This window comes from Pelobates fuscus, chromosome 8 (assembly GCF_036172605.1).
Source record: "Pelobates fuscus isolate aPelFus1 chromosome 8, aPelFus1.pri, whole genome shotgun sequence".
NCBI classification, from domain to species: Eukaryota; Metazoa; Chordata; class Amphibia; order Anura; family Pelobatidae; genus Pelobates; species Pelobates fuscus.
This window is the reverse complement of record NC_086324.1, coordinates 71513184-71525532: the sequence shown is the minus strand read 5'-3', so window position 1 is coordinate 71525532 and position 12349 is coordinate 71513184. Positions and strand designations below refer to the sequence as shown.

The 12349-nt window shown below is 40.5% G+C and overlaps 1 protein-coding gene across 6 annotated transcripts in view; it reads left to right on the top strand.

Moving 5' to 3' along the window:
* The window catches only part of LOC134571597 (UDP-glucuronosyltransferase 1A1-like), an 84576-nt gene that overhangs the window by 69678 nt on the left and 2549 nt on the right, over positions 1 to 12349 (top strand). For all 6 annotated transcript variants that reach the window (XM_063430027.1, XM_063430026.1, XM_063430024.1 and 3 more), the window contains 2 exons: positions 8201 to 8332; positions 12052 to 12139. In XM_063430027.1, the coding sequence (XP_063286097.1) occupies positions 8201 to 8332; positions 12052 to 12139 (220 nt within the window). The remainder of the gene's footprint in view (positions 1 to 8200; positions 8333 to 12051; positions 12140 to 12349) is intronic.

Here is a 12349-nt window from a genome sequence, read left to right as displayed (position 1 = left end):
GAGAGGGCCCGGCGTGCCACAGGTTCGCCATCACTGCACTAAGGCCTACCTCATCCCACCCCTTCGCCACTCTCTATACACAACTCTTGTGATAGATTATCTTTTGTCATATCCCTAAGACTAGATCTTTAATAGAACATCTTCTCACTGCAATTGGTATTTTTGTGTAATTCTCCTATTTTTTTTCTTTTTATGGATGTTTATGTAGAATCTTTGTGATAAGCGACAGTAACAATATGCGTCGTATAATTCTGATTACTGCTTGATGTTTACAGTATCTCTTGAAAAGCCAATGATACCTAAATGATGCTAGAACTGTATCTTCATGTTCTGCACAATGTATATGTATGCTCCTCTCTTGATGCAGTAAACTGTTGCATAAAAAGCAACTGCAATAAACAGAAATTAAATAAGTTTAAAAAAAATATTGTATCCAGATGCAATCTTCCTGTACCTGTACTGTCCCACTGATGGCCACTAGAGTTGACATGATAAAAAAAGAATTATATCTTTTTTTTGTTTGTTTAACACAAAATGTGCAATCTTTATTAAGGAGTAGTAAAATAACCGGGACTATAAGCATATTCTCCACCTTGCAGGTGAGATAAGGTGATTCCCAGTGGCTTACACCTCCTATCAGTGTATAAATGATATAGTTCAAAAATGGCTTTATTCATACATAGACATTTCAGGGTGTGCCCTGCTCGATGTACAGTGGCATGTAACTTTAGATTTAACAAGTAAACATAATATAATGAACACGCAGGTCCCAGCGAAGAATGCATGGACAACATTTGGACAATGATACGTATTATACAGAAATGGTGTTTGATCATGCTTAACACGTTAGAGTAGACATATGGGTGACCGAGTTGCGGCTTAAAGATAGGTATTCTTATAGTTTGCATGTTGTGTCAGCCTGTTGGTCACTTTTAATACGTCCTTGCCGTCTGTGGGCCTCATCCCTGAAGAGGTGGTTATGGCTATCGGACCGACTTTAGTGATCATTCGCTGTTTAGGAGTGTTTCTTGTTCGTGTTTTGTGATGTCTTGGTAGAGGTGTTTGCCTCCAGTCTGATGTGTGAGTGTGAGTGTGTGATGCATCCGTTAGTAATCTCGGGTTGAGGTGGGCTACATCTGTTATTCGAACAGTTTATGAATCGTTGTCGGAGAACTTAGAGGAAAGATGAGTGAGAGATAAGAGAAGGAGATAGGGGGGGGGGAGAAGAAATAGCGGTTTGAAGGAAGGGTGGGGAGGGTGGGGTGGAGGGGTGGAGGGGTGGGGGTCCCATTGCCCGTGCCTATGGTATCGCGTGTATCGTAACAGATTTCAGTCTCCATTCAGGGGGGGCCGCAGGGTTCCTCAGGGTTGCAGACGGTCGTTCCTGTCTGTGCTTTGTTCTTCTACATAAAGTAACCATGGGCGCCATCTCTCCACATTTTTGTCCTTGAGACCCATAAGGGTGGCCTGCATCGATTCCGCTCTATATATCTCTTCTACACGTTCCATTCATTGCCTTATTGTAGGGATAGTCGTCTGTTTCCAGTATAGTGGAATCAGTGCTTTGGCTGCGTTCAGCAGGTGTCTACGCATGTTTTTCCTGTATGCCCCTAAGTTTGCAGTTTGTTTCTTGATTTTGGGAACTCGACGAACATTTATGGAACCGCATGGTGATTAGTCCATCAACCAGTATGGTTATCGAAAAATACATGAGAGGCATGCAAGTCTAGCAGGATTGGGTAATCCTTCAGTCTTCAGCAAAACAATGACACAAAACATATCCTTGAGTATTTGCTGCAGTTTGAAAAACACTCATTTACACACAATAGAGACCTTTTAACTTAAGCCATAGATTGGCTACAAATCAAACTGTTATTTACTCAGCCAAGATTATTATTTCAATGAGGACAATAAGCTATTGTGAAAGAGACCTAAACATAGGCCTAATTGGCATTTCTTTCATGCAGTGCTAAACAGTAAACAGTGCCTGAACATGATAAATGTGCTAGATGAAAATTACTGGAAAACACAAGGAGGTATAGGGTAATGAGTTCAGGCCATTTCAAACTCATGTGAGCTGTTTATTTACATACAATTAGAAGAGAACATTGCACTTAGCAGTATGCTGTGTTATTCTACCACAAGGTTCCTCAAAAATCTGAAGTTTAACTTTGGAAAATGTAAATGAGAATGCAGTACGCTAATATAGTAAGACCACTACAAGACCAACATTTCTGCTCTGTTACTTGTAACGTTGGCTTAATAAGATAATAAAAAAAATTGCATTAAAGTGAACCTGTTATGAAAAAAACAACTTACCTGAAATTGCTCCCATATGCATGGCACACACCAAAAATCACAAAGATAAATGCGTATTCCATGTAAAATATAAAGATTTTCTCACTTTTCCTCTGTTCCAGTGCCGCTTTGTGGATGTCACTCTTCATGTAACACGACATCCTTGCCTTCCTCTGCTCCACTTGTGCTTCAGTCTTCTTTGATTTGCCCTGCTTGGGACACATCCCCAAGTATAGCAAATTTCGGTAGTGACGTCATCACACTGGTTTACATGTACATTGGCCCTAGGGACACCTCCAAGTGGCCACTCCTTAGATGGCCACTGGAGGGGCTTCCTGGCTCAGGGCTGCACAGTAAGCAGCCCTGCCGTTCAGCGTCCCCAAACTCTGTAAGGAGACGCTGAATTTTCCTCATAGAAATGCATTGATTCAATGCATCTCTATGAGGAGGTCCTGATTGGCCAAATTGGCATTTGACCCTGCCCTCATGCCGATTTGAGCCAATCCAATGCATTCTGTATGGATTTTTCCCTATGGGAAAACATTTGACTGCCTAAAAATCGGCCATTTTGATAATGTCACAAAGAGCGCGGAGCCAGCGCCGGTGGACCCGCGCGGCCGCTGGAAATAATGTGAGTTTTAAACTTTTATAGGGGGGCAAGCCACCTAAATGGTGGGTTAAACACTATATGGCTATGAATGCATGGTTACGCTCCTGACTCTATAGTGATCCTTTAACCCCTTAAGACCAGAGGGCGTACTATTACGTCCTTTTTAAAGCGGCTCTAAACGCCGCAGGACGTAATAGTACGCCCTCCGTTTTTTTGTTACTTACCCGGTCGCCGGCGATCGCGGTTGGGAGACTCCCAGGGAGCCCCCCGCGGCACCTCCGTCCTCTTCAGCCCCCCCCCCCGGGCCATGTGAGAGTGAGGTCCTTGCGAGGACCTCACAATCACATGGCCGGGATAGCTGGCTGCAGCAATGCCAGCAGGGGGACTAACTGTAATGACAGTTGGTCCCCCTGCTGGCTGGAAATAAAATTAAATTAAGTTAAATAAGTGTAAAAAAAAATATATATATATACTTAGATCATATATATATGTTATATATATATATATGATCTAAGTATATATATATATATACACATATACACACATACACATACACTGTCTAGGTGTATTTTAATATTAATATATATATATAATTATATATATATATTAATATCAAATTACACGTAGACTGATACTGATTATATATATATATATATATATATAATTATTGTTATATATATATTTATATATATTATTTTTAAAAAATATGTAAATACGTAAAAATAAAATAAAAAAAATAAAAAAAAATATATAGATGTGTTTTATTTCGTTCTAACTGTATTGTGATATTAATATATATATATTTATATCAAAATACACGTAGAACGAAATAATATATATATCTATATACATAAATATATACGTATATATCACTATATATATATATACCTATATATAAATAAAAATATTTTACAAAAATTATATATATACATATATATACACATATACACATTAATTCTACACATATATTTATGTAATAATTTTACATAATTAGGTATCCTAATTAATTACAATTAGCGGGACCTGCCTGACAACCCATGCCGAAAGTATAGGGAATTTAATTTGCTAGCACTATATTTAACCCTATAACGTTCCAAGACACCATAAAACCTGTACATGGGGGGTACTGTTTTACTCGGGAGACTTCGCTGAACACAAATATTAGTGTTTCAAAACAGTAAAATGTATTACAACAATGATATCGCCAGTAAAAGTGACGTTTTTTGCATTTTTCACGCACAAACAGCACTTACACGGACGATATTATTGCTGCAATACTTTTTACTGTTTTGAAACACAAATATTTGTGTTCAGCGAAGTCTCCCGAGTACAACAGTACCCCTCATGTACAGGTTTTATGGTGTTTTACAAAATTACAGCGTCAAATATAAGGCTTGTGTTTCATTTTTTTTCACATTAAAATTCGCCAGATTGCTTACGTTGCCTTTCAGACCCTATGGTAACCCAAGAATGAAAATTACCCCTATGATGGCATACTATTTGCAATAGTAGACAACCCAAGGTATTGCAAATGGGGTATGTCCAGTCTTTTTTAGTAGCCACTTAGTCACAAACACTTACCAAAATTGCCGTTTTTTGCATTTTTCACACACAAACAAATACTAACGCTAACTTTGGCCAGTGTTTATGACCAAATGGCTACTAAAAAAGACTGGACATACCCCATTTGCAATACCTTGGGTCGTCTACGATTGCAAATGGTATGCCGTTATGGATGTAAATTTATTTCCTGGGCTACTATACAGTCTCAAAGGCAACGTAACCAATCTGGCGAATTTCAATTTCAAATGTAACACGCTATATTTGACCCTGTAACTTCCCAAAACACCATAAAACCTGTACATAGGCGGTACTGTTTTACACGTGAGACTTTGCTGAATACAAATATGTGTATTTTATTGCAGTAAAAGCAAACAGTATTATGACATTGACAGTTAAAATGTCATGTAGAACTAAAAAAATAAAAAGAGGGGGGGGGCGGAGCTGACTGAGCAACGGAGTGGACGCACTTTCTTGGAGCTCCGTCTCTGACTTATTAAATATCGAAGATATATGGTGGAAACCGAGCCTAAAACCTCCCCACACACCACCCAAATACGGGCTAATAGACCATGGGCAGGAAATCGAAGAAAGCAAAAGCCGAAAAAAGCCCCCACGGGAGGGACATTGGTGAGATGCTTCGGCTCTCGCAACAGGCTGCGTGGCCCAAAATGGCGCAGCCAGACGACCTTTCCTCCTATTCATCGGAGGATTTCGCCGCCGACATCCTGGAGGGTGCATCCTACAGGCCACCTCAAGATACCAGACAGGTCCTCCGAAACCCGGGGACCCGGTCACTGCCGAGCAAATTAAAACTATGCTGGCGGAGCTCCGAAAAGACTTGGCGGCGGACATGGCCCATTATAGAAAGGCCGTCGAAGGCGCCACGATAAAAATTACCCAGCTAGAGGCCAGCTCAAACTTCCAGGACACAAGGCTACATGCATTAGAACAGACAATCACAGGCCTGGTCAAATGGCAAACCGCTACTGATAACAGGCTTGACACCATGTAGGACCAAAGAAGGCGATGTAACCTAAAGCTGAGGGGGGTCTGTAGGCCTGGACGACTTACCTCACTATATTAGGCGCCTACTCGAAGTACTACTACCGCCGAAGCGAGTAAAAACAATGAAAATTGACGGCATGTTTCGGCTGCCGAAATCACCCAGAGCACCGACAGCAGCAACGGCAGACCTAATACTGCGGTTCCAGTCACTGGCTGATAAGAACGCACTTGCGACTGCACTGCGGGGTAAAACCCCTATTAAGTTTGAAGGGGCATCACTGACGGCGTTCCCAGATCTGACCAGGAACACAATAGCCTGGCGGAAAGACCTCCAGCCCCTCTTGCATCTTCTTCGAGCCAAGGACATTCCTTACAAATGGGGCACTCCTCGTGCCGTTTCCTTCACTCTCAACGGGGCCATATACAAGGCGCAAGACAGGCAGGAGCTGGAGACCCATCTACAAGCAACAGGTATTTTGCAAGAAGCAACGGCGCCCAGACGGTGCATAGCCCACCTGAACCCAGACACTATCCGGGACTTTACCCCAAGGAACCCCTCAGGGGCTTCCCCAGGTGGATCCCCCACTTGAAGAATCACCGACGAACCCACCTACAGGGACTTTTCCTCACTTTCCATTCCACCATCCACGCAGGCGAACCGTCTCACACAGTCAGAGACTAAAAACTCAGTAGCACCACTACCATCTGTTAATGGTTTTTATAATGTTTTTTCTCATGTTTTTTCTCTTTTTTCCTTCAAGGTTTCATTCATTTTATTTGTGTTATCTGTGTTGCCCACACATTGTGACCCAACAACACCGCCACCGTATAGCCCGCAGCACCTAGTGGCTAACTCACCTGGACTGGGCATACTGACGAAACCACACCACGAATACCCATACAGGGTTGCAGAAGCCCAACTAGCAGCGTTATCACATAACCCGCTTTACACTACGACGCCCCTACTCTCCCCTCCCCCCCGCCGCCGACAAACTGTAGACCTCTTAGAGAACGACTATCTCGTACAAGGCGAGGGGGTAGCCCTACAGGGCAGATACATAGAGAGCAACACCGGGCACCCTTCACCCTCACTATGGGCATTAATGTTACCAACACAGACCTTATCCTCTAGAGACAACCCCATATTATAAAACAGTGCTATGATACGACAGCCATCTAAGTTATATATGTTGAAATGTTAAATGTGTGCCGTTGTGGCCATGAATGCATCAATGTTACTTTATTGCACGCAAAAATAAAAAATTATAAAAAAAATAAAAAAATCTTATTTTCTCCCATGTTTTTCATATTAAATTGTTTCATAGCTAAATATTTGATATTAAAGGAAAGCCCTGTTTCCCCTGAATAAAATGATATATAATAAGGGGGGGTGCATTTAATATGAAAGAGGTGAATTACGGTTGGACAGACATATAGCGCAAATGGCAGGTTTTGTTTACATTTTGTTTCGTTCACAACTTGTACATTTGGCTGCGGTCCTCATAATGGATGTAGCATGTAGCATATACCTTCCAAGTGACCTGGCTTCATTTGGGAAAGTCCAGATTTGTAATCCCTACTCCGATACCAATGGTTATTTCTCTGGAGTCCATATACCACTATTTAATTTCGGTAATATTCTGTCAGAGATAAGTATTGGCTTGATTTATTATTTGTTTTAGTTGCTGCATGATACTTCTTATTTAGACTGGAAAAAAGGCGATTTAGCCTAAGGCAAAGGAAAGGGATTTTACAGTGAGAACAATAAGGATGTGGAATTCCCTGCCTAAAAAATTGGTTTTATCAGAGTCTATAGAGATGATTAAACAGCAATTGGATAGCTACTTGGAAAAACATAATACTCAGGAAAATAATTTTTAATTAGTGGGGTAATAGCTTCTTGATCCAATGAGATATATCACTGCCATTCTGGGGTCAAGAAGGATTTTCTCCTAGTTAGTTGCCAAAGTGGAAGCGCTTCCAACTGGAATTTTTGCCTTCTTTTTGATCAACTTGAAGGCTGAACTTGATGGACACATGTTTATTTTCAGTAACTATGAGTTTAAAAAAAGTTTTGCTCTATTTTTATTTATGTACATTGCTTTTATTTTTAAAATATACTTATTTTTTATTTTTATTATTATTAGGTTTCAACTTGTTTTACATATGTCATGGGAGTATCTTCCTTTGCTTAGTGCTGGATCTAGTAATTACCCCTGCTGTTTTCCTTGATTTATCGCTGCGGTTAGCCAAGAGATGTGTTACTCATAGAGTTATGTCAGTAAAAAGAGGTAGGCATAAGCATAGGAAATTAGTTAACGTTTTGAAGCTCTCTGCCTGAGGCAAAGCCACTGGTGCAGGACTTAGCTCATTGGCTGAGGGCAATCAGCTGACTCTCTCAGCCAATAACCTGGCCCTCTCTTGGCTAGTAGGTGTTTCCAGCTCTCAATACCAGAAGGGTAGAAGCAGGTACTGGCACCCATTGGACCCAAAGTGAGAAGTCAAACCGTTGGCAAACAGTGCAACTACTTACTTAGCGAGGGTGCCAGGCACGTCCGTCACTATAACCACTACAATGCCGGTGTTTCATTAAAGTATTTACAGACTGTCAAAAGATTAGCATTGTAATCGCTTAGATAAAAATATAAATATATTAACATATGAACACAATAAGACGCATATGAGATTATAAATGACCTACTAATATTTTTTTCTTTTCCCTAGGAATTTGAACAGCTGGTGAATAGCTCTGGAGAACATGGATTTGTGGTTTTTTCATTGGGTTCCATGGTGTCAGAAATACCTATTGATAAGGCTATAGATATTGCAAAGGCTCTAGGATCTATTCCACAAAAGGTAGGCAATCATTTTCTCTATGGTAAGGGGACAGGGAGAAGTATGCTGTAAGAATATTCAATGGACCAATGAACTTTGTGATTTTGTAATAGCATGGTATTGCTTGTTTTGTTATATCAATAAAGTGATCACTCCATGTCAGAGTTGACTTCCAACGTTTAACATGAATCAATGCAGTGAAATAAATCACAATTGTTTGCTGCAAATCGGCAACTGGTAGTGTTGTGCATATTGTGTACAGGGCCACCATCAGAAATTTTGGAGCCCCTGACAAAGCACAAGGTCTGGGCACCCCCAACTCCCTCCCTCCCGGGCCCGCCCACGCCTTACCTAGTCCGCTCACAATGATGTAGGACTGAATGTGGTGTGTATAGTGGAAGTGAATTAGAATGTGTGTAATGGATGTAGTGTTTGTGTGTATTAGATACTGTTTGTGCAGTGAATGCAGAGTGTGTGTTTGTGTAGCGGACGCAGTGTGTATAGTGAACGCAGAGTGTATTTAAGTAGTGGATGTAGTGTGTGTACAGTGATGTAGTGTGTGTTTGTGTAGTGGATGTAGTGTTTGTATGTACTAGATGAAATGTGTTTAGTGGATGCAGTGTTTGTAGTGGATGTAGTGTGTGTATTAGACGCAGTGTCTGTGTATAGTGAATGAATATGTGTGTGTGTTGTGTTAGTGCATGCAGTGTGTGTTAGTGTATGCAGTGTGTGTTATTGTATGCAGTGTGTGTGTTAGTGTATGCAGTGTGTGTTAGTGTATGCAGTGTGTGTTGTGTTAGTGTATGCAGTATGTGTGTGTTGTGTTAGTGTATGCAGTGTGTGTTGTGTTAGTGTATGCAGTGTGTGTTGTGTTAGTGTATGCAGTGTGTGTGTGCGTTGTGTTAGTGTATGCAGTGTGTAAACTAAATGTAAATGTCATTCCCTCCTCCCTGCTTACCTGTGTCCAGGGAGGGGGGAGATTCCATGATCCCTGGTGGATTCCTTCCAGGAAAGCCAGGAAAATAGCCTAAATCAGTTTATATGAAAAATCCAATATTCATTGCTATGTACGGTGCTGGGAGCAACTCAAAGGCAATTTTGTGAGCAAGGGCACTTGTTTATAGAAATCTAGGAATAATCGTGCTTGAGTACAAACTGTATCAGGCGATGTGATTTTGTCCCGCATTTCTTTGTCTGCTGAAATCCTGTGGAGGTTTACTTACGGAGAGCCATTAAAGGAGCCATAAAGTGTTCATTGAATACATGTCCATGCAAAACAAAACATATGTAAAGGGGTTACCATAGTCCCCCCCTCCCATCACGTCTCTCAGTGAGGGATGGAAAGCGCTTACTTCTATGAGTTTTGTAAGTTAAGAGAAATTGTGTGGAGTAGTAAACAGTGAACTCCTATTAACCGTCCTCGGCAATGGGAACAGTGGTAGGTATAACATTTGGAGTGCCTTTATAGATAACATAATGGTGGATTAGCTTTAATCATGATTACATGGTCCTACACTGAACACATCATGATGATCTTACCTTCTCACCAAACCTCATAAATGACCTTAGTGACCCCAACTAATTAGTGCCTTATTTGCATTTTGTTAATGACACCTACCTATCCTCCCTAACACACAAGTATGTCCCGTTGAGGCCCCTGCGCACTGCTGCAGACCTACGTCTATCCGCTGTCCGTACTCCCACATCTGATGCTCGCCTCCAAGACTTCTCCAGGGCTGCACTGTTCCTGTGGAACTCCCTTCCCTTCTCCGTTAGACTTTCACCCAGTCTCCAGTCTGGTTACAATTACGTGTCTGTTAGTCCACCCATTGTACAGTGCTACGGAATTTGCTGGCGCTATATAAATAATAAAAGAATAATAATGACACGTAGACTTGTTCCAAAAGACATACTGTGGAAGATGGGCACCACAAAAGAAGGGAAACCTAATCTCTAAGTGGATATTTTGGAGGATGTGCCAATGGAGCAGTAATGTTAGAGCCATCTACACCAGGATGGAGGCTTGGTTTTAGCTTTGACAAGCTGGGGGGGGGGGGGGGGGGGGGGGGGGGGCGGGTTTAACAACCTCACTGTGAGGTAGTGGGAAGGATAAAGGGGGACCACAGTGTATTCTAATTCTAATTTTATTCTAATACACCATCCCAGTGGATGCGGTTTTAACAGTTGAGCAGCCAATGAGTGAACACTTGTTAGGTGACATTTTTGGAAGAGGGGAGGACTTATTGCTCCTTGTAGTAATATGGGGGTCAATATGATTATTTAAAAACAAAAAACTATGACTCCATATAATTTCTCTCTTTTTTTTTTGTGGTGTCTGTACAACTGCCACATGGTTAATCTGTTTGTATTGTGTTTTGCTAAATCTGTACATATATAAATATTGTGACAATGCTAAGATTTTGAATTCTGAATGCCTTTGTGCACAACTGATTTTGCCCCATTTTCGGATTGGGACTTTTGGGCTTTAGTGACGAACTCCCATTGGTTTTTATCCAATTCTCTCTCTCACCTGTATCAATTTAATTCTATCTTCTTTACCCTTGTTCTTTTTATGATTCTCTTGTCCTATATATTACCTTCTGCACTGTACTGTTTTTTTTTTTGGTCCACACTTTTATTTTGCGTTCACCACCTCTCCCTCTTAAGCTTTTACTTTCCCTTTTTTTGTGCTGTTATGCCAAATTTCTGTAACAAATATGCTCTGTTTCCTGTCTTTCCTGATTTTCCCACTGCCTTTTAATGTGTATTAATGTCACTTCTTATTTGTATAAGTTTTTACCCACTCCACGTTAAATTTGTTTGCTATTTTATAATTATTAAAGCTTTTTCTTAACTTTTTCCTATTTACCTTTTTAGCCCTTTCTTTTTTACCTAGTTTTTCTTTGTGCCCACTGATGATTTGTTCTCTTGCTTTCACATACGTGTATTTGCCCTGCAGCATCCATGATATGCATTTTAGTCCCCTAAATTATGGACTTCTGTTGAACCCTTCCTCAATTGTTTGGTTTTTTTTCTTCTCCTTTGCTCATTATCACTCATTTATGTGTTTTATGCTTACCATTGCTGTTTTGCGCTTTTATTGTTCCATTTTCTCTTAGACGTGTCTAGAACCAACAACCTATCAATATACTTGTTTGCATTCCACCCTCTTTGACCTTTTTAGTTGTCTCCTTCCTCTACACCCTGGTCAATTGTGAACATTTTCACCATTTTCACTTTTGTTTGTGTATATTTGCTTCTCCTTTTTTAAATGGATGTTTTTTCCTTTTTATACTTTCTATTTTTTCCCCATATTGTGCAATTATACTCCTTCAGCCCCTTGTGTATTTTCTTATGCCATTTTTTCCGTCTCACACAAAACATACTGCAGGGCAACCCTTTTCACCCGTTTTCAAAATTATGACAAAATTATTTGTACTCCTGAAGACATGGTGGATATTGTAATCCTAATTTTATTACAAGATTATTTAATTATAATTTTTTTGTTGTGCATAGATAACATTCTGTTTTACGCTCCCACAATAGCAGAAGTAAGAGCAGCAAAACGTAGTATAAACAAGATTATTTAATTTAATAAAGACTATCATTTTCATTTGAAGATTCTGTACCCTCCTCTAAAAAATATTGGACAATATTTTAGACCTTAATCTGTCTGTCATGATAGAATTTAGCTGGATATGGTATATATGATAAAATACTTTTTGTGTCCTTCCACTCAGGTGTTTTGGAGATATACAGGGAAAGTGCCCCCAAACCTTGCAGAAAATACCCACCTTGTGAAGTGGCTGCCACAGAATGACCTGCTTGGTAAGTACCAGAGGTGTTTCTTGGTTCCAGAAACAACTAGAGCTTGAGCCCAACAGAAATCTTCATACTAACAGAGGTGTGGATGTTGACAAATCCCTTGACATTCTATGTTACATCCCATTCTCTCTACCCACGAACAATCATGCAATGCTCTCCAGCACCTTAATGAACACATAGCCCAGAAAGACGTTGATGCTGCACAGCTAGGTA